This window comes from Argentina silus, assembly GCF_951799395.1.
Source record: "Argentina silus genome assembly, chromosome: 19".
NCBI lineage: Eukaryota > Metazoa > Chordata > Actinopteri > Argentiniformes > Argentinidae > Argentina > Argentina silus.
In genome coordinates this window covers 8,292,217-8,313,146 of record NC_139673.1, presented here as the reverse complement: position 1 = coordinate 8,313,146, position 20,930 = coordinate 8,292,217, and the positions used below count along the sequence as shown (strand labels likewise).

Below are 20,930 nucleotides of genomic sequence, written 5' to 3'. Positions count from 1 at the left end.
AACTACTAAATGAACTGCACCTTGTCCCAAGTCAATATTTATGAATGGGCAGAAACAGGGCAATCATTGTTGTCACTCCGCCCCATGGTATTTGAATCCCCCCAGACGTTTAAAAAAAAACAAAGTTACACAGTGTGAGCCAATGGGCAGCAAGGTTCTACAGGAGTAAACAGTGAGCCTGTATATAGAGAGCTGCCCTTGGTGCTTTTTTGTCAGTTCTAAAAGGTGGGCCCCTGTGTCTGGTGGGACCTGTTAGCCTCAGGCATGGCACGTCTGGTTCTCCCTATCCTCCTGGTTCTCTGCCTTTCCTCGCTCCACCAGGGTTACGGCCGTCCACCTCGTACCAGGAAGGCTGTGCAGAGAGGTAACAATACCCACTGCACACACTTAATGACCTGCAGTGGCTCTCCCCCTCCTCCTTTTCCTCTGACATGTTTATCCAATCGTCTGTCTTTCTTTTGAGATGCAGCGGCAGATGAGGATGACGTGAAGTCGCAGCTGGAGAAGCTGTGGCTGGAGGTGAACTCCCTGAAGGAGATGCAGGCTCTGCAGACAGGTATGCTTTGTTAGCCAGGACCAGGGTGGATGAAAGAGGGAGGGCCAGGGTGGGATGGAAGAGGGAGTACCTCTCAAGGGGGAAGCAGTGCAGATTCACCAAAGTTACTGTACTTTTCTTATGCTGAGTTAGAAAAGTTGTTTTTATTTTGTTTGTGTGTGTGTGTGTGCGTGCGTGCGTTTTTTGTTTGTCATTTTTCAATATGTCGTTGTAATAGTGCTGCTTACATTTTTTCATGAGCTCAAACCATGAGGTTAGGAATATGCCATTTCACCTGTCATTTACTGGTGTGCTCAATCACCAGTAGAGGGCAGGAGTACTCTAACCTTTACCTCAATAGTGGCGTTGAGAGAGATCTGTAAGTATCGCATTCATTTATTCCTGTAGATAAGGAGCCATGTGACTATGGGATTTAAAACCCACTAGGTCCATTGCACAATGAATGGTGATGGATATTACAGGAGATATAATGTTATGGAACAGCAGGTTGCTTATACAGGGAGGATGAGAGAACATCTCAGAGTTTGTCTTATACAGTACAGACATGCCTCTGTCTCTGCATTGCCTCTTACTAAAAGGGCTCGTATTACTTTCACATACATACTGATCGAAACTCATTGCTTGTTCTCAGTCCTGTTTATATAAAGATGTCCAAACATTCCTTTTTGAGACACGGAAATGTGATCAAACTGTTGCCCTCTTCTTTCAGTCTGTCTCCGTGGCATCAAAGCTCACAGGAAGTGTTACCTGACCATCGAGGAGCCCAAGCATTACCATGAGGCTAACGAAGACTGCATCGCTCAGGGAGGAACCCTGGCCACTCCACGTGATCTCAATGAAAACAATGACTTGAAAGACTATGCAAAGAGGAGTTCCCCAGGTTCCAAGGAATTCTGGATAGGTGTTGCAGACATTGTGAAAGAAGGCCAGTATGTGGACGTCAACAGCATGCCTGTCAGCTACTTCAACTGGGACCGGTCCAAGAAGCAGCCCACAGGGTCCAAAAGAGAGAGCTGTGTCATTCTTTCAGTGGCTGCACAGGGGAAGTGGTACGATGAGGTTTGCCTCAGACCGAAAAAGTATATTTGCGAATACCTCATTCCCTAAAGTGTGTAGCTGCCACCATGGAGACCAGACGGGTTGTTGACAACCTGATGATCATTTATGCTGGTGATTAAAACATACATGTTGAAAAATAATGATCACATCCTGGTTTTTGAGTCATTTTTTGTTTTACCTGCATAGAGCTGTATTACAGCATGATCAATATGTTTAGCTTGTACAGTTTGTGGGTGTGTAGGGATATAAAAATGTTCCGCAAAAATCCTAACACCATTGCATCCCTGGACCCTCTCTTACAATGTTCTTCAGTTGATTGTTTATTTTACTATGGTAGATCTCTCACACTGTCTGGAAAGGTTATGTGAGTGTGACACATTGATTTATTCATTTCGGCTGCATATTATATTTTTTTTTATTGTAGCCTAATACTCTCTTCCACATAGACACACACACACACCAGGAGAGGCTGGTGGAGGTAGAAATCGGAGGATGGACTTATTTTACTAGATGGAATGGAATGAGGAATTTGATATCATTCCTCTAACCCTAACCCATTACATGCATTACAATGAGCCCTACTGATTTCTACCTCCACCAACACACACACACGTTCATACATGCACATGCCGTATAAACACATGAAATACCTTTATTACTATACATTCAGTATAGTACGTATGCACAAAGGCCTATGAGACCCACAGGTAACAGAGAAACGTCAGAGATGTGACGCTGAAGCCTATCTGAAATCTCGCGAAACTGAAGGTCGGCCATTTTTCCCCATTGAAAGCTGTGTGTGTTTGTGCTTCGGTAGTGGAACAGAAAGAAAGTATCCGCAATCACTTTGATTAGAAGTTTTCATTAGTTTTAGTTTTGTTTTATAAACTCCTGGGTTTACAAAACACTGACCATGTTTGTGTTTACCGTCGTTAAGTTTTCCCGTTGACATCCGAGCTCGGGTAGATGTCTGTCTAAACTGTCGCACAAATGGAAATGGTGCCCAGCGAAGAGAACCAGCTCGTACCAAAAGAGGTGAGATTATCATACACCCAACCCGGGTTGTGACAATATCATGACAGGCCCTTTGCACTCTTTATACTGTGCTAATCAATGACACACTCATCTGACAACAAGTTTTTTTGTTAGCCTAGATAATGCAGTGTTTGATCGCACCATCATCCACTGAAACATAAACCGCACTGGCCGGACTAGCTGGCTAGTTACTGGCTAGCTATCTAGCTAGCTGTCATCGGCTAGCTAGCTAGCTTTCAGATTGAGATTGTTCTTTAGCCAGTTGTTACATGACAAGCTAATACTTTTAGCTAGACTGTTAGCATGCTAGCTAGGCTAGGTCTTTTAGCTGTCTTTATTGGCCATTTAACTGTTTTCGCCCAGTAAACGCGGTAGCTACTATAAAATCATGCACTTCAACACAATGTGTAGAGCTCAGTCACAGGTTGCATGCCTATTCACGTAATCTGTTTCCTAGTTAGATAGCTAGCTAATCCTAGTTGTGGATTAAAACTGTATGGAATGGCTACTTTGCTCGTTAGCTAGCATTGTTTTGATGATAGGCGTTGCTAGCGTATCCTGCTAGCCAGCTGGACGGCCTGCTGATGACATACAGCGACGAAGTAAACAATAGAGAGACCTTGTGGTTGACTAGCAGCTATTTCCGAACTGTGGAGCTAAATGAAAGAACTATACGACTGACATGTCAACCGTAAACAAAAAATCCTAACCACGTAACGTTCGATGTTTTGTATTGTTCAATTCAATATTTGGTTGAAGAATGTAGGTATTTCGTTACTGCATACTTGGAGATACTAGATAGGTCCAGCCTTTGCCCATGGCATAGGCTGGGCAAGGGGTTATCCGTTGTTGATTGTAAAACAGTCTAAAACCTTTTCACATACCTTTTCACATACCATACCACACAGAAATTCAACTACAGGTAGGCTAGCTGTTGTGCTCTTTAAACTTGGTGTTTTTTTTGTGGTCGTTACACTTTATACAGCCTTACGACTCAGCCACTATCTTGGCTGAGTAAGTTTGACCGAATGCAGATGCAAACAGTGTCAAGCTGTGGCAAGAGTTCTAGGCCTGTATGCTTAGAATAACTGATTGCTTTCACTGCAGTCAGAAATATGCCTCTGTCTTTGTTTGACTTAGATTTGATCGACTGTGTCAAAGGCTGCCAAATCTTTACAAATGGTGGAAAATCAAATGACAGGCTACATTTTATGTAACAAATAACAAATGCAGAATACCAGTAAAAACATGTGACATGCCTCTTTATGTTTAGTCTTAGGGATGAGACCGCAATGATGGATAATGCATTTCTTCCAAATTGAATAATTGACTCTTGTTTTAATCTGCTCTGGTCTCTGGACAGACTCTCGGTAATCAAGTGTGTTGAAGGTCCGGTGCAGATCTGTGCTCCGCGCGGCCTTGATCAGCCCTCTCTCCATCCCCCTAATCATGCGGCTGAACCCATTATTTCAGCTCTCTGCAGGGCTCGCTGCTTTCCACGGCCAAACGCAGATGACAATCTACTCCAACCTTTCCTCGTATCGCTGCCTGGGCCACTGTCACTCTGCATTTGAGCAAGGCTAGGGCCTCATCATTATAATCCTCTGTCATAACAGTTAGATGGCCATCTTAAAATGATAGTGAATTGGTCATGGGTAGCGTAAGCCTCTCCATGTGTTTGTTCCAATTGTTTTACTTTGAACCTATTAATAGAGAACATGCTAGTCGTCATTGAGGAAAAGGACCTGAAATGTTTTTTTTTTTAATGTATCATGATTTTCTGAGCATGGGCCTACTTGCAGTGGAGACGAGATTTTCAGATGAAGCTCATATTGCTCCCTGACGATTGGGTTTTACCGTCTCTGAGGGAACAGCCTGGCTGAGTCTCATATCCACTCTGTAGTGTGTCTTCACTATTGAGTTGTAGAGTTGGCCAGAGAGAGTGTGTGCCTTTAGAGAGCCACCTGCTAGCTGTTGTTAAACCGTTTGACCGGTTGACGACTGCAGGTCCTGTGAAGTCGGATGAGTCAGCAGGGCGGGGGGGTGTTTTTTGGCCTTTGAGATTAGGGCCTAGTCCTCGAAAGCTGGCGTGGGTCAAACACCCACCTGCTGTTGGATTCTGTTATGAATAGTACCCTATTCCTTTACTCAAATGCAAGTTTGATTTTTTTTTTGTTGCTTTATAGAGCTCAAAACTGTCAAGTTTGCCGATAGTGGCCTTTGCCCTTGTACAAGGCAGGCCCAGGAGCAGACCTAGGAGATAACAGGCTAGAATTCATCAATACCCTACACGAGGGAAGGTCATTGTCATGTTTGTTTTTTGTAAACAGCCGAGTCTTGTTTTTGATAAAGTTTCAGGGATATTATTAGAATTGTATAAACTGTACTCCTACGGTTGTCATCTAAAGGAAATTGTATGTTGACAGTGTGAATACATGTAAATCCAATGTAATTTCCACGGCAACTCGTTAACTATTGAATTGAAAACCAAATCCTTCAGGAGAAAGCAATCCCGTTCTTGCTTTCCTAGTATTCAGGAACCTTCCACAGAAAAGCAGATTCGAAGTCAGTGTGCCGATAAGACACAGTTTTTCGGTGTCAGCATGTGTTTCAGGAAGTCTTTTAGACCTCAGGTAATTCTGTGAACCCAGGAAGTAAATCTAATCCTTTTTTTCTCAGGTTACTCTCATGAACATTTCAATCATACATTTTAGTGCTTCAGCTAAATTGCCTTCACACTTGCTAGAAATATGGCTGAGAGTCCACACTTCCAAGCTAATGTTTTATAACTTTTCATCATCCCAAATCACGTTGTCACAGTACACTACTAACGCAACGGCAAACTGGTTCTCCAACCAGTGACTGTACAAATGGGAGGCATGAAAGACTTCTGTGACTTTGAAAACAGATAGCATTTGTCAAAAGCCATTGAAATTTAGACGGGTAACATTTTCTCTGCCAGCCTGTGACTTTAGACCAGGTTGTTTATCTTCAGCGATAACTTTTACTATTTACTAACTATTTATCCCCCTCTCTCACCCTAGGAAGGCTGGGCCTCTGGTGATGAGCTGTTACTGTACTGCTGGGTGTTAGATGGCTGTAATTTGCCTCAGTTGGCAGGGAAGAATTTGTGTTTCTTAATGTAGCCCCACTCAATCAATAATGATTTACCGACAGAAAGCCTAGGGCAAGCTAATAAGTCTCTCAGTTCTGAGTTATATTCCACAATACAAGTGTGTAATTTCTAGGCGTGTACAGCTGTATGGGCCAGTATGATTGTGTCTGTGCTTTGCTGTACCTAGGCTACGTTTCCATGTCAGCACCTTGCGATATTATCTGAGATAAAAATACCCTCTAATCTGATAATACACTCTCATGTGTTGACATCTGCGGCCTCTCTATAGCGTTGGCCAGACCACATTTTGCCAAGATCACCCGGTTTCTAAAGAGAGCTGAGAATGATCACAGTGTTTACTGGTCTTTCTTTAGATGGGAGTTTGAAAGCGGGCCCCTAGAACCCAGTTCACTCACATGAACAACTGGCCTGTTGCGTAACGGTTTCCCTTCTCTCCGTAACAGCTGTTTGCACTGTTTAATCTTTTATGTTTGTTGTTTTCTTTCTCACCCCTCCCTGTGTGTCATCATCACCAGGGTATGTTTTGGAGTTGCAGGCAGAGTATTTTCGATGAGGTGAAGAAGAGGTTTTCCAAGGTAGCCGCTCCTGTCGGAGTGGTGTGGGTGGGTGGGTGGGTGGGTGTGTGTGTGGGGGTGTGGGGGTGTGTGTGTGTGTGTGTGTGTGTTCTGCTGTGTAGTGTTTGCTGACATCCTTTTCTGCTGTCCTGAGTGTTAGCTAGCCTGCTGTGCTCAGACTGCTACAAACAAGGGCTTTAAGGGGGTTGAGGTTCTGCTTCGTTAACAATATTACATTACTGGTTGAACATCACACAAAAATACAATACAATAAACTGACCATAACAACCTGTGTTTGGATAAATGTCCCGTTTTAATTCCCTTGGATAATAGTGTTCTTGGATTAGGAATTGGAAAACATTTTACAACAACCTACAAACACACACGTAAGGAAAGTCACAATAAGTAGCCTCCTGCTGATATGAAAGAACAGAGGGGCTTGTTAAGCTTGTGTTATTGCCCAAGCTTCTCTGGAACAGTTGTTTTGGACACACTCAGTCACATGAACACTGGCACTGTGGTCCCGCCTTAGAAATGGTTCCCTTGCGTCATTCCTGGAAATCCTTTCTTGAGGGAAAAACGAGCCCCAACAGTCACGAAATAAATGTTGGCTTCAGTCAATTAGCAAATGGCTAGCCTGTTATTTTCTAAATAACACGACACTGCCAGTTGACTGAATTGAAACAGCGGAGGCCTACCAGTTGCCTTGTGTGCCAGGCTTGTCGTCTGTGAACCAGACGACACCTAAGGCTATCGTTGTTGGCTTGAATAATTGCATGGTATTGTTTTTGGAAATGCACTGTGTGCTGCACTGTGACCAGCTGCTTTACATTGAACCTGGTCTCTAGATGACAGACCCGGAGCACTCGGTACGCCCGACACTCTCATCTATCAAACATAGGTTGTTCAATGGTTACTGAGCAGTCAGAAGTGGGTGGGCTGTTGGTGTTCAGTCAAATGAAATGACTGACAGGTCGTAGCACCAATCAGACATCACCCGTTTTCTAAATGTAAATGTAAAACTTCAAACACTTGGAGTTGGACATCTCCTTTGCTGACTTCTAACTAACTAGCGGTTGTCTAAAAACAACAGTGTCGGGTGTGAGGGAGGAGCTTTCTCAGGCTCAATAGAATTTTGTCCTCTGTGTTTCGAGGAAGATCCAATCACATGGCCTCTTTTATATGGGTCTCCACCTCCAGAATGACAATACACTGTCAGCATAACAGGCATTGTGTCTGAGATACATCGTCTGTGAAAAGAGGCTACATTGAACCCTATGAGTTTCAGCTGTGAAAAATGAGTGTCCACATGAGCTTGGGCAATTTTGTTTTCCGGATAGCTTAATGGTTAAGTGGCGTGGATCATTTTCAGTCTGTAATGTGCCTCCTGGCTTACCGTTTTAAGCTGCGAGTCTTCCAAGAACTAATGCAACACGCTCCACAGTAGGTCATACCAGTACTGCATTGCACAACCATGTTGCTCTAGTTTCCTTGTGCCCAGTGTGTGCCCGGTATGATGACGTTGTTTGAGTTTGAAGAATGTCCTAACCACTGTCCTCTCTCACTCGGCTCCCCTTGAGTGCATGTATACAAACTACTGACAACATGTTATCATATTTTCTAAACAGAAAACGAAATGCGGAATGAAAGCAGAGTCCCTTTTCTTTGTGCTCACAGTGTGTGTGTGTGTGTGTGTGTGTGTGTGTGTGTGTTGTGTCGTGTCTTGCAGATAGAGAATGCAGCAGAGGAGCCCAGGGTGCTGTGTATTGTCCAGGACACAACCAACTCTAAGACAGTCAACGAGAGACTGACTGTCAACCTGCCAGTGTCCACAACCCTCTCCAAGCTCTTTGAAGATGTGGCCCACAAGGCGGGCTACGTGAGGGGCACCTTTGACCTGGCGTGGGGCAACTCTGCGGACATGGTGAGAGGACCATAAAGGACCACGGTGCACTGTGCTTTCCAAAACAAAGCCTAGTCTTTTTATGTCATGTCCTGCTCCAAACTAAACATCTAGCCTAATCCAATGTTTGAATCGGACAAAGGATCACCATGAAGAGTGCACTCTTGCGGTTATTAGTGTGTTTGATTTGTTTCTGTGAGCAAGTCCCTCTCGTACCTGGCTCTTAGCTAATCCTGCTGCTGACCCAGGCCAGAGTCCAGGTGTCCAGGCTTGTGTTATCTCACTGAGTAGGTCAGTGGATTATGCTCTGTTTCCACTCCTGGCTGGATGGATGGATACTCCCCCATCCCTTCAGCCCAGCCCGAAGAAAATAAGAATAGAAATTCCCTTCGGCTACATCACATGCGGTACACTCCGCTCACAAAAGATAATGTCCTCTGACTGATCAAGATGGAGGGAGAAGATACCCCTGTATTAAGTTCGTTTGGGGGCTGCTGATCTAGTTTGTCTCTAAGCCAGGTCCCATGTTCTCTGCAGGTTGGTTTTGTGGTCCCTGCAGTCTATGTTCTGATCCCCTCATGCTCAGACCTGCCTATCTGTATTGTGCACTGAACAAAGCCAGTCTGATGTGTGGTTTTTGTCTCACTTCTGCCACCACCGTCTGTCTCTCCCCTCCCTTATCCCCTCCCCTCCCTCAGGCACCGTTGGACCATAGCAGTGAGATGTCCCTCTCCGACTCCGGGTTCGAGTCCGGGAAGAGGAACTTCCTCCAGCTCACAGACAAAGACGGCGAGCAGCCGCAGATCGCATCGGTGAGTCGGAAAATCAGTTTATTTAGATTTTGTCTGGATTTTTTTTTTTTTAGGAATCCAGGCATACCTATGGGGGAGGAGAACCCCTGCACAGGGTTAACACGCACTGTGTAAACGCACTAAGTTAGTCATGATGAAAGACTAGTGGGTTTATGCCCAAACCTTAAATCCATCCTCTTGCGTGTGTAGGATGAATCGGGTACGGCGGAGAGCAGCGGTCTTGAAGACAGCTCCCAGGAGCGCTTCATTGGCCCCCTGCCCAGAGACGGCACGGTGGGCTGCAGCACCGACTACAGCAGCCCCTCATACTCCTACTCCTCCATCCTCATCAAGTCGGAGACAGGTATATATCTCTTTCTCTTTCTCTTTCTCTTTCTCTCTCTCTCTCTCTCTCTCTCTCTCTCTCTCTCTTTCTTTCTCTTTCTCTCTCTCTCTCTCTCTCTCTCTCTCTCTCTCTCTCTCTCTCTCTCTCTCTCTCTCGAGACATGACCTCACTTCCTGTCACATGACCCCTTCCTGACCTCTCACTTCCTGTCTGTCCCCCTTCCTTCTTATAGGATACGTGGGTTTGGTGAACCAAGCCATGACCTGCTATTTGAACAGCCTTCTCCAAACATTGTTCATGACTCCTGAGTTCAGAAATGCGCTGTACAAGTGAGTGCCTGTTCTCTTGGAGCTTTTTTCTATGATAAGCCTGTACCGTGCGTTTGGGTTTTGACTGAGAAAACAACTGCTCCTAAACCTGGCTTCTTTGGTCCCCCCTTTTTCCCCAATGGTCCTCTTATTTTCTTCCAGCTGGGAGTTTGAGGAGTCTGAGGAGGAACCGGTCAACAGCATCCCCTACCAGCTGCAGAGGTTGTTCATCCTGCTGCAGACCAGTAAGAAGAGAGCCATCGAGACCACTGACGTGACGCGCAGCTTCGGCTGGGACAGCAGCGAGGGTGGGCAGCGCTCCGCACAACGTCTCGACATCCCCAGTCAGCCGTGTTAAGCAGGAGAGGCCCATGCTGAGCTGCTCCTAGTGTTAGGGTCTTAGATAAAGAGAGATTGTATTGGAGATTGGTGTGGAGTAGGGGAGGGGCACAGACTGCATATCCTGTTTGTTGGGATGCTGAGGTCACTGAGTCGTGTGTGTGTGTGTCTGTCTGTCTGTCTGTCTGTCTGTCTGTCTGTCTGTGTACGCGTGCGCATTGTTTGTCTATGTCTCTTCCATGGGGTGTGTGTGTGTGTGTGTATATGAACGTGTGTGTTTTCAGCCTGGCAGCAGCATGACGTCCAGGAGCTGTGCAGGGTCATGTTTGACGCCCTGGAGCAGAAGTGGAAGCAGACAGAGCAGGTATGAGAGAGAGGGGACCCTGCCCCCTCGTCTGACACTAACACTAATCCACACAGCCAATAAGAGCCTCCCCCAGGCTCAGCACAAAGGCCCTACTGTGGGAAAGGGGGGGGGTGGGCAGTAAGCCTGAGGGTTAGCTATTTCTGATCTCACGAGTTTGGTGTAAACAGTAAAAACTACATTCAATGTGGAAGCACAAGGCCTACTTTTTCCCCAAAAAAGTGGCTTGAGTTCTCTAAGACAATCATGAGAAAAGTCCCATTTAGCATATGGTATATTTACATTGAGTATTTCCCTGCTCCTGTGTTTAACACAGATATGCACAGTCAAAGTACTGATTTGCCCAAGTGACCTATTTAGTGGAAGTGAAATGTGTAAACTGTTGATTGTGTTATTGTCTGTAGGGTGGGGTCGTTTAGGGAAGTCCAAGGTCTGCCAGCGTACGTGTGTGTTTTATCAGCAGTATTCACACTACCCCCCCCCCTCTGCCAGGCTGACCTGATTAACCAGCTGTACCAGGGCAAGCTGAAGGACTATGTACGCTGTCTGGAGTGTGGCTACGAGAGCTGGAGGATCGACACGTACCTGGACATCCCACTGGTCATCAGACCCTTCGGAGCCAGTCAGGCTTACAGCAGTGTGGTACGTGCGTCTCACTGTCCCCCTTTTATTCATCACTCTTAACAACATTCCTTCCTGTTTATGAACACATATCAAGTTATAACATCGAGCCTCCGGAGCCTGCTGTGAGGAAGAAGTACGTCTTCTAAGAAGCGGAAAGTGATTGCGCTGTGTCACCATGACGTCACATCAATGTTGCATGAACGTTAAGGTACGTGATCAGACGGGTTGTTAACTGATCCGACGCCTGTTCCGACCCGCTGTGAAACAGGAGGAGGCCCTGCAGGCCTTCGTCCAGCCTGAGACTCTGGACGGGGCCAACCAGTACTTCTGCGAGCGCTGCAAGAAAAAATGTGACGCCCGTAAGGTGAGGAAACTGGAACTCTGGAAGAGAAATGTAAAAAGAGAGAGCGGTGTCTGGTATCTGAGTTTGTCTGTTTGTTGTGATTGAACTGGTGGACTTCTTCTAGAAGGGGATGTTGGGTTTAGGGTGGTCAGCCATTACTGCTCTTCTGACCCCATGCTCTCTGCCATCCACAGGGGCTGAGGTTTCTGCACTTTCCCTACCTGCTGACCCTGCAGTTGAAGCGCTTCGACTTTGACTACACCACTATGCACCGCATCAAACTCAACGACCGCATGACCTTCCCTGATGAGCTGGACATGAGCCCCTTCATTGATGTGGAGGACGAGGTGAGAGACGGCACCCCACCAGAGGTGTCCTCCTGGGGGCTTCACAATCACACACAGTAAAGCACGGTTGTTCTCTCGCCTGGAAGGGGAGTGCCATGCCTCTAGTCCCTCAGGTCCACCCCAATGGGATTTCTGTTGTCTTTCATCTATTAGTGATTTCAATGAAGGTCATCATTAATTCATGATGACTGTAACTGATACCTGACCTCTGTTCTCTCTCTCTCTTCTTTCTTTTTCTCTCTCTCTCTCTCTCTCTCTCTCTGTCGTTCAATCAATGTCCTCCCGTATAGAAGTCCCCTCAGACGGAGAGCTGCACGGACAGTGGGGCAGAGAATGAGGGCAGTTGCCACAGCGACCAGATGAGCAACGACTTCTCCACGGACGACGGTGTGGACGAGGGCATCTGTCTGGACAGCACTAGCACTACTGAGAGGGTTCTAAAGCCAAAGGTAACCAGCCTCAAAACCTTACACCTGTAAACACACTACAGGGCCCAACCATAATGTGCTGGCTTGGATGGTTTCCGTTCCAGCATGGTTTCAGCAACTATGGCGGATGCATAACCAGGCCAGCTCAGTACAGCTCAGGTCGATATCGACTGAACTACCATTAACTCACTACCAAGCCGAACCGAGCGGAGCTGTACTGTCAATTGTGAAGCCAAAGGTCACCTATGTTTCTGCTATAGGTTCCAGACAGCAACATGTTATCGATGTGGATGTGTTGTCATTTGGCCCTGGCTGTTAGCTATGTAAGTGTCTCCCCCTCCCCTCGTCTGCAGAGTTCGTTGACCTTTGAGCTGTTCTCGGTGATGGTCCATTCTGGGAGCGCCGCGGGCGGCCACTACTACGCCTGCATCAAGTCCTTCACAGACGGCCAGTGGTACAGCTACAACGACCAGCACGTCAGCAAGGTCTGCTCACTCAGATTACCGTTATTGTATATGAAATGCGAAAGACAAAATTGAGTCCCCAGGTTGCATCGATACTAACCTCATCCCCAGGCTACCGCGCATGAGACCAAGGCTTTTAATAGACTGAGAAATGTAACCCCTTGTGGTTTTCACATGTCATTCATTTGTCAGCTGTCAACAACACAACAGTACAGTGTCTTCACGTGTGTGTGTGTGTGTGTGTGTGTGTGTACGTGCAGATCACCCAGGAAGATATCAGGAAGACATACGGAGGGTCCTCAGGGAGCAGAGGCTATTACTCCAGTGCCTTTGCCAGGTCAGTGGTAGTCACTCACTCACCCACCCTCTCAGCCAGCCGCTCTCTGAATTGATCTGAACCAGTCAATAAGTCCCTGAAGACCCCTCACTTCTCCACTCGCCTCCTCCTCTCCGTCTCCTCCCTCACTGTACTAATGCATACAGCAGCCAGTAAAACAGATAAAATAACAGCATTAGACCAGTCACACGTCTCCCAGTCATGTTCAACGCTGGGGGAAGGCTCAGATTAGGATGATCTCTGGCTTGTTGACTCTTGAGTATAGCGTATTGACGTCTCTTTTTGAGACAAACAAGAGGGCGGTTATTCGAACGAGGACAAAAGGCCCCGTTGATAACGGCTTTTATGTAATGGGCCTGCGTTCCTTTTTTGATTTGTTTGTTTGTTAACGAGTGTAGAACTTTGATCAAATTTAACTCTTGACTGTCCCTACCGTCCCACCCGCTATTGAGTTAACTGGTGTTTTCTGTTCCTGTTTCAACAGCTCCACCAATGCCTATATGCTGATCTATAGGTTGAAAGACCCCACACGGAACGCAAGTAAGGGAATACGATTCAACCATGTCCATTGTCAACGCAGAGTTTCAGTGCATAAAATAATTGTGTTAAACTACAGGCCTGTAAAACACATTTTTTGCTTTTTTCCCTGCAATGAGTTCCTCTTGTTTTAGGGTCTTATTTCCATGTCTGACTGAACATGTTGTTCCTTCCTTCTGCAGAGTACTTGGAGGCTGAGGACTTTCCGGAGCACATCACGCGTCTGGTGGAGAAGGAGAAGGAGTCCGAGGAGCAGGAGAAGAGACAGAGGGAGATCGAGCGCAACACCTGCAAGGTACATCACCCTACTCGCCACACCGTTTTTACTACACCTCTCTCCCTTTACTGCACCACCACCATGTTCATTGTGTCGTCCGGTGTTTGGATTGAGGCGTGAACCTCACCTGAACCTCACTCTTCCTCTGTCAGATCAAGCTGTTCTGCATGCATCCTGTGAAGATGATGATGATGATGGAGAACAAGCTCGAGGTGCACAAGGACAAAACGCTCCGAGAGGCGACAGAGATGGCCTACAAGGTAGTACGTCCAGAGTGGACGTTAGCTGTGGAAAGAATTTAAAAACTAAACTTGCTCAGCGGCTGTAGTCGAGTAGAGAACAGAGAATGATCCGATGCCTACTGTGGTAGCACATGACTCTCTGTCTAAAACATCGGTCTCACTATAAGTGATTGATCGATTTTCGGTGTTTTTCCTGTCCGCCCCGCCAGCTGATGGACCTGGAGGGGGTGGTCCCGCTGGACTGCTGTCGCCTGGTCAAGTACGACGAGTTCCACGAGTACCTGGAGCGCTCCTACGAGGGCGAGGAGGACACGCCCATGGGGCTGCTGCTGGGCGGGGTCAAGTCCTCCTACATGTTCGACCTTCTGCTGGAGACTCGCAGGCCAGAGCAAGTCTTCCAGCCATACAAACCTGGAGGTAAGGGAACGCGTATGGAACACTACAATACAATGCAATACAATGCCATAGTCTTCCAGCCATACAAACTGGACGTCAGCACTCCCAGTATCAGTTTAATACCACACAGATAGTAGTCTCTTAACCATGGAAACCCGGAGGTCACGCATTCATACGCACACGCATTCATAACCCTCAATACAATGACCGTACAGAGCGCAGTCCTTCAGCCATACCACAGTAGAGGTCGGTCATTCACTATGAAACACTCAAGCCTGACAGCCAATTACAGTAAAAAACACAGAGCAGAGCAATTTTCCAATGCCATATTATTTTCTCTCTCTCTCTCTCTCTCTCTCTCTCTCTCTCTCTGTGTCTGTGTCTGTGTGTCTAACTGGATGGTGTGTGTGTCTCCTCAGAGGTCATGGTGAAGGTCCACGTCGTGAATCTGAAGGGTGAGAGCATCGCCTCTCCTGTCAGTGTCCGGGCCTACTTGAACCAGACCGTCACTGAGTTCAAGCAGCTCATTGCACAGGTAAAGCCTCTTCAAAACCCTCCCCTCTACTCCCTTCTCATATAGCAGACATTTTAGGTGTGACTACAGCGGCTGATCAGGTCTATACATGTTAGACCGAGAAGGATACCACCGTATTTGTGGTAAGGTCTGTGCTGAAGTGCTCTCTCTCTCTCTCTCCCTGCTCATGTGAGTGCATGTGTTGTTTTCAGGCTACAGAGCTCTCGTCAGACACCATGCGCGTAGTCCTGGAGCGCTGCTACAACGACCTCCGGCTCCTCCATGTCCCCAACAAGACACTGAAAGCAGAGGGCTTCTTCAGGAGTAACAAGGTCCCTGTCCCTGTCCCTGACTTACTTATGTTGGATTGTAGTTCTATGTTTTGGATCCTTATACAGTATACTCTTCTTTTTTTTTACTTTTTTTTTTTTTAAGTGCAGCTTTACTACTGTGCATCTGAATGTAATTTCTCTGTGGTGTGTAGAGTTTTGTGATAACATTTATACTCTGTGGTTGGTATGGATGTCCTCCTCAGGTGTTTGTGGAGAGCTCTGAATCACCGGATCACCAGGTCAATTTCACATACTCCCTTTTGTGGAAACTGCTGGATCGTCACGGGAACACAATCCGACTGTTTGTCTCATTGCCCGAGCAGTCGCCTGGCGTCCTGGCCAACAGAACTATTTGCCAAAAGGCTGGCGGTGACCCCGAGGAGTCCTTGGAGGGGTCAAAGGGCAACAGGAAGGCTGTGGAGGCTGTCCTGGAGGAGAGCACAGAGAAACTGAAGAACCTGTCTCTCCAGCAGCAGCAGCAGCTCCAGCTCCAACAGCAGGGCTCCAGCACCAGCGACAGCCAGAAGAGCTCAGACACCAGTGACTTCGAGCACATCGAGTCCCCCGCCCAGACTCCGCCCGACTCCGCCTCCTCCGTCTCCGCTGCCGACAATCGCGAGCTGGAGAACCGGATCGGGAAGGCGACCGCTGGCGGGGCGAGCGCCACCGGGGGGACCGGCGGGGCCTCCTCGGACCCAGAGAACCCGTTCCCTCTGGAGGAGCGCTCGGACTCAGACGTCAACAACGACCGCAGCACCAGCTCGGTGGACAGCGACATCCTGAGCTCCAGCCACAGCAGCGACACGCTGTGCAACGCCGACAGCGGCCCCATCCAGCTGGCCAACGGCCTGGACTCCCACAGCATCACCAGCAGCCGGCGCTCCAAGGCCCACGAGGGCAAGAAGGAGACGTGGGACACGGCCGAGGAGGACTCCGGCACGGACAGCGAGTACGACGAGAACGGCAAGGCGAAGGCCGAGGCCACGTACCTGTACTTCAAAGCGGAGCCCTACGCAGCGCAGGAGGGCGGCTCCGGGGAAGGACAGAAATGTACGGCTCCTCTTCCCTCTCTCTGTCTGTGTTACATATTAACTTCAGCAGTTAAGATGTTCACAGATTTATATTACATTTCGTTTTGTAATGTGTTATACTCTGTCTTTTCTCTGAGGCTCATATACGTCTTATCTTATAACGTCATCTTTTCTACGCCATGTTTTAACTGATCGTACGTCCGGTGTGTGTGTCAGGCGTGCTGATCCAGGTGGATAAGAGGATAACTCTGGCGGCGTTCAAGCAGAACCTGGAGCCCTTTGTAGGCGTGGCCTCCACCCAGTTCAAGGTGTTCCGCGTCTACTCCAACAATCAGGAGTTTGAGAGCGTGCGGCTCAACGAGACGCTCTCCTCCTTCTCCGACGACAACAAGGTCTGTACTGGGAACCAGCAGCGGCTCTCATCATCCTTAGGTTATCTCTTGTACCTGCAATCTCACTGACGGGGCTTCCGTTGGGTTGTTGTCCACAGATAACCATTCGGCTAGGAAGAGCACTGAAGAAGGGGGAGTACAGAGTGAAGGTGTACCAGCTACTAGTGAACGACCAGGAGGTATGGGCTGGGGCGGGGGCGTCTTCACACAGTATTTTTACACAACATACTTACACAATAGCGAGATGAAGAGCAGTAGACCGTGGGTGTGTATGTTATTGTGCGTGTTTGACATTGTGTGTGTGTTTGCCCCCCCCCCCCAGCCCTGTAAGTTCCTGGTGGACACTGTGTTTGCCAAGGGCATGACTGTGAGGCAGTCCAAAGAGGAGCTGCTGCCCCAGCTGAAAGACCAATGCAGGCTGGACCTCAGTATTGACAGGTGAGCGTCACTTCATATCACACATACACAAAGACTCACTCATTCCTTCACCTATCCAGTTCTGGAAGGAAAGCTCCGTCTGTATTTGATCCAACAGGGGTGATGTGTTTCCCATTTACTTGCAACAAACGGTGTCAAAGTCAATTTTAGCACAGATCGTCATGCCTCATAGTATTATGGGATGCCTTTCCCCTGATCTCTCATGTCTGAGTCACGACAGTGACCTTTTTAAAAGCTCTGACTCACAGCTGCACATTGGAGACTGGGTGTCCTGGTGAATCCTAATTGGATGTGTCTGTGTTCAGGTTCCGACTCAGGAAGAAGACGTGGAAGAATCCAGGGACGGTGTTTCTGGACTACCATGTCTATGAGGAGGACATCAACATCTCCTCCAACTGGGAGGTCTTCCTGGAGGTTCTAGATGGTAACAGTGATTCTCTGTGGTGTAGAACTCTCTCCTCTCCACTATTTCACCGGTCATTATCAATGAATAACGTACCATTTTAATCATCTCATCTCTTGCAAGGGTTAACTAAGGGGGAATGGGCATTGAGATGTGTTAGTGCTGGATATCATTGGTCATCTGTGGCTGTTTGAGATGTTATGTAGGTCACTTCCTGTTCTAAAGAGTTAAGGAGTTTTTGAGGCAAGTGACATTGAAGCCCAGGGGACGGTCGGGATGTCGAGAGAGAGAAAGAATTGGAGAGAGCTCATGTTGTCCAGGCTTTCCCTCTTTGAACCCTCTTCCTCTTTCAACCTCTCAGAACCGGAGAAGATGAAGTCCATGTCCCAGCTGGCTGTGCTGACCCGGCGATGGAGCCCCGCCCACATGAGGCTGGAGCCCTTCCAGGAAGTGGTTCTGGAGAGCAGCAGTGTGGAGGAACTCAAGGAAAAGGTGTGTGTGTGTGTGAGACTGTACTGCGCCATTGTGGCCTGGCATTGAGATCATCTTACCCCACTAAGTGCTGCCCCAAGCAACATCAATGGGTTTGATACACCTCTTGGGAATAGTGAGATACGCGGTGTCATTCTTCACTTTTCACAGTCTATAACATCGCCCTTTAGACTTAGACATGTAGCTAGGCAAATTACTCAGATATTACATGCCATTGTGACATGTTTCTTTTATGTTCTCTCTCTGCAGCTCAGTGAAATAAGTGGTATTTCCCTTGAAACCCTGGAGTTTGCCAAGGTATGTAAACCACTTTGCTTGGCACAGTACGGATCTATTTTTGTGCCCCTGTGTTATTAATTGCACGCCTCTGCACCTGCTGAAACGTCTGACTGGTTTCCATGTTGTGTCGTGCAGGGCCGTGGAACGTTTCCTTGTGACATCTCGGTGTTGGAGATCCACCAGGATTTGGACTGGAACCCTAAAGTGTCCACCCTCAACGTATGGCCTCTGTACATCTGTGATGACGGAGCAGTGGTCTTCTACAGGTAAACCCCTCGCTCTCTCACACAAGACCATAAGGGCATGTTAGCACTAATTGTCTGCCTACAATGTCACACCTCTGTGATAACAGCATTGTAACACTGCTGTGTGTGTCGTGTGTGTGTGTGTGTAAACCTCACCGCTGCGCTCTGACGTTGCAGGGACAGCACAGAGGAACCCATGGATCTGTCTGATGAGGAGAGGAACGAGCTGATGAAGAGAGAGAGCAGCCGTCTGCTGAAGACAGGCCACCGGGTCAGCTACTCTCCCCGCAAGGAGAAAGCCCTGAAGATCTACCTGGACGGGGGCCCTCCCAAGGACCCGGGGCAGGACTGAGGCTCCGGTCCCGCCCGCGCACCCGTCCCGGTTAGCTGGCTGGCCTCTGCCTACAGCACTTGGCCTGGCCCGCCACAGTTCAGCGTGACCCGGCCAGGGGACCCTGTCTGGCGTGGCGCCCCACGTTGACTCAATGACGTCATCACCAGTGCTGTGTGGCTGACATGCCCCCCCCCCCCCCCCCCTTCTATTTCTCCTGTCCCTCGCCCTCCACTCTGACCTCTAGGGGGCGTTAGAGAGTGGCTCAGAAATCATATTGTGCACTATAGTTTATTGTACTGTAAAGTTTAAAGGGAAGTGCAAAAGCTATTCAATAAAAAAAATTAATTAAAAAAATAAACGAAAAAGCAGCAGTAAGAGTACAGACCATACAGACAAATCAATTGAGCGTAAATGTTAGAAGGGTGCACGAGCAGAGTAGAGCTGGGAAACCTTAGAGGAACATCACTCTTTGTCTGTTCTCCTCTCCTCTGTCTCTCCTCCCCACACTGTCTGTTTCTCCTCCTTTTTCTCTCTCTCTCCCTCATTGTTGGGTGTGATAGTCTACCTGACCTGTCTGTGATCATTGTACCTCATCCAAATTCTCTCCATCGTCTGATATTTCACCAGGCTAGAGCCATGCTCCTCCTACCATCCCACGTTAGTGACTGTTAAACTAAAACCTAGAGTATCTGCCACAAAGAACTCTCTCCAGTCCTCTTCTTCTTCTGTTGATTCAAACTGCAGCTCAATGGCAAATCAGAAAGTTGTTCACACCCGATGTTAGGATTTTTACACTCTTTCCTGATTCAAGGAAGTGATTTTTATTTTTCATTCGCTGATGCAGAGGGGGTCTGCTCTTGTCCCAGAATGCCACAGTTGTTTGTCACTGCAGAAAACTTACTGCTGCTTTTCCCCCCCTACACTTCCTGTAGGAGCTCCGCCTCTCTTACATCACTTCCTCCTCATTCACTGGTACATAATGGTCCTCCAACTATCACGGAATTCTGAAGTAGACTATGTTAAGAATAAGAAGCTCCTTGTTTTGTTTTGTTCATTGTAAATTATTATTTTTGCCCCCAGACTTAATGATCTTTATTAGGTCTTGTGAGCGACCTCTGGCACACATTTACATTTTTTGTCTGTATTTAACCCAATGTTTAATTTAGGACGTGTATTTTCCTCTTTGTTTTTATTTCTGCACGATGTGAACGCTGTGAGTGTGTGTTTGTCGAGGCTACGTTGCGTACTGTGGGTTTGAGGTGCAGGAGTCCTCAGCGTGTTTTGGGAGAATGTGTTTGTATGTGGCGCTGCCTGCCTGCTGCTGCTTCATAGACTGAGACCAGAGGGCACAGACAGACGGACAGTCAGTCAGTCAGTCCGACAGAGAGACCCTACTGTAACAGCTTCTGGGCCTCCTCCACACTGCAGGGCCCAGCAGAGTGTCTCCAGCACATCCTCTGGGCATCTCATGCTGCCACAAGCTGTTCACAGTAGAAACGCCAATACATGAATAAAAATAATTTCTGTTTGTTTCTTTGTTTGAAGTTTAAATCTTGTGTGAACATAGTTAAAGATGATTTTAGAGAAATAATTAAAATGCTTTTTTTTCATAACTGCAGTATTCTGTCATTGTAAATTAAATCTTTTGAATCCCCACTTTACCCATGCTGAATTTCTATGTTGACCTTATTGCCGATCTTAGAAGAATAAGAATATCTCTTTCATATGTTCAGAAGAATATAGAATAGACTTCTTGGTTTTCAGAGCCTTTTATTTTGTCATGAGCAAGTTGTGCAAGCTGTATGTATCAAGGTTTAAGTGTCTTAAGTTGAGAGGAGGAGTCATCGATACCAGCTGATCCAGTATTTGATTAATCATAGAGTTCCATACATTCAGGGCTTTTCATCTTAAGTGCTGCATAAACTATTGGAAGAAAATCAGACAACCTCTCGCCTCCTCTTGCTTGGAAGTGCCTTGAGTTAATTTCCCATTCTGAAGGGAAGTGCATATTGTAAGTGAGACTGAACAGGAGGAGGCATTTTTCACAAGGACACCATCTCAGTACAAGTTTAAAACATGGAAGA

The 20,930-nt window shown here is 47.3% G+C and overlaps 2 protein-coding genes across 2 annotated transcripts; both read left to right on the top strand.

Moving 5' to 3' along the window:
• The first annotated feature begins 239 nt into the window (after positions 1–239).
• Positions 240–1,843, top strand: clec3a (C-type lectin domain family 3, member A). Its single transcript, XM_083691030.1, has 3 exons — positions 240–364; positions 470–556; positions 1,266–1,843. Exons 1-3 carry the CDS (start codon positions 265–267, stop codon positions 1,661–1,663), a joined length of 585 nt encoding a protein of 194 aa, XP_083547156.1. The 5' UTR covers positions 240–264; the 3' UTR covers positions 1,664–1,843.
• A 575-nt stretch (positions 1,844–2,418) lies between these two features.
• Positions 2,419–20,502, top strand: usp47 (ubiquitin specific peptidase 47). The gene is made up of 28 exons (XM_083691327.1): positions 2,419–2,650; positions 8,070–8,264; positions 8,942–9,055; positions 9,245–9,398; positions 9,613–9,709; positions 9,851–9,996; positions 10,312–10,391; positions 10,884–11,033; positions 11,284–11,379; positions 11,553–11,705; positions 11,996–12,154; positions 12,487–12,618; positions 12,858–12,934; positions 13,419–13,474; positions 13,654–13,766; positions 13,901–14,008; positions 14,200–14,407; positions 14,806–14,921; positions 15,113–15,232; positions 15,436–16,282; positions 16,480–16,655; positions 16,754–16,834; positions 16,978–17,093; positions 17,399–17,517; positions 17,858–17,988; positions 18,238–18,285; positions 18,403–18,533; positions 18,690–20,502. The coding sequence occupies exons 1-28, from the start codon at positions 2,606–2,608 to the stop codon at positions 18,862–18,864; spliced, it is 4,143 nt and encodes a 1,380-aa protein (XP_083547453.1). The 5' UTR covers positions 2,419–2,605; the 3' UTR covers positions 18,865–20,502.
• The last annotated feature ends 428 nt before the right edge of the window (positions 20,503–20,930 follow it).

Bases quoted from the DNA above. Each gene is read 5' to 3' on its own strand.
- clec3a (XM_083691030.1), top strand. From the start codon at position 265: ATGGCACGTCTGGTTCTCCCTATCCTCCTGGTTCTCTGCCTTTCCTCG. The intron at 365-469 runs GTAACAATACCC...TTTGAGATGCAG, and splicing joins CAGGAAGGCTGTGCAGAGAG to CGGCAGATGAGGATGACGTG. The intron at 557-1,265 runs GTATGCTTTGTT...CTCTTCTTTCAG, and splicing joins GATGCAGGCTCTGCAGACAG to TCTGTCTCCGTGGCATCAAA.
- usp47 (XM_083691327.1), top strand. From the start codon at position 2,606: ATGGAAATGGTGCCCAGCGAAGAGAACCAGCTCGTACCAAAAGAG. The intron at 12,155-12,486 runs GTAACCAGCCTC...CCTCGTCTGCAG, and splicing joins AGAGGGTTCTAAAGCCAAAG to AGTTCGTTGACCTTTGAGCT. The intron at 17,989-18,237 runs GTGTGTGTGTGT...CTCTCTCTGCAG, and splicing joins TGGAGGAACTCAAGGAAAAG to CTCAGTGAAATAAGTGGTAT.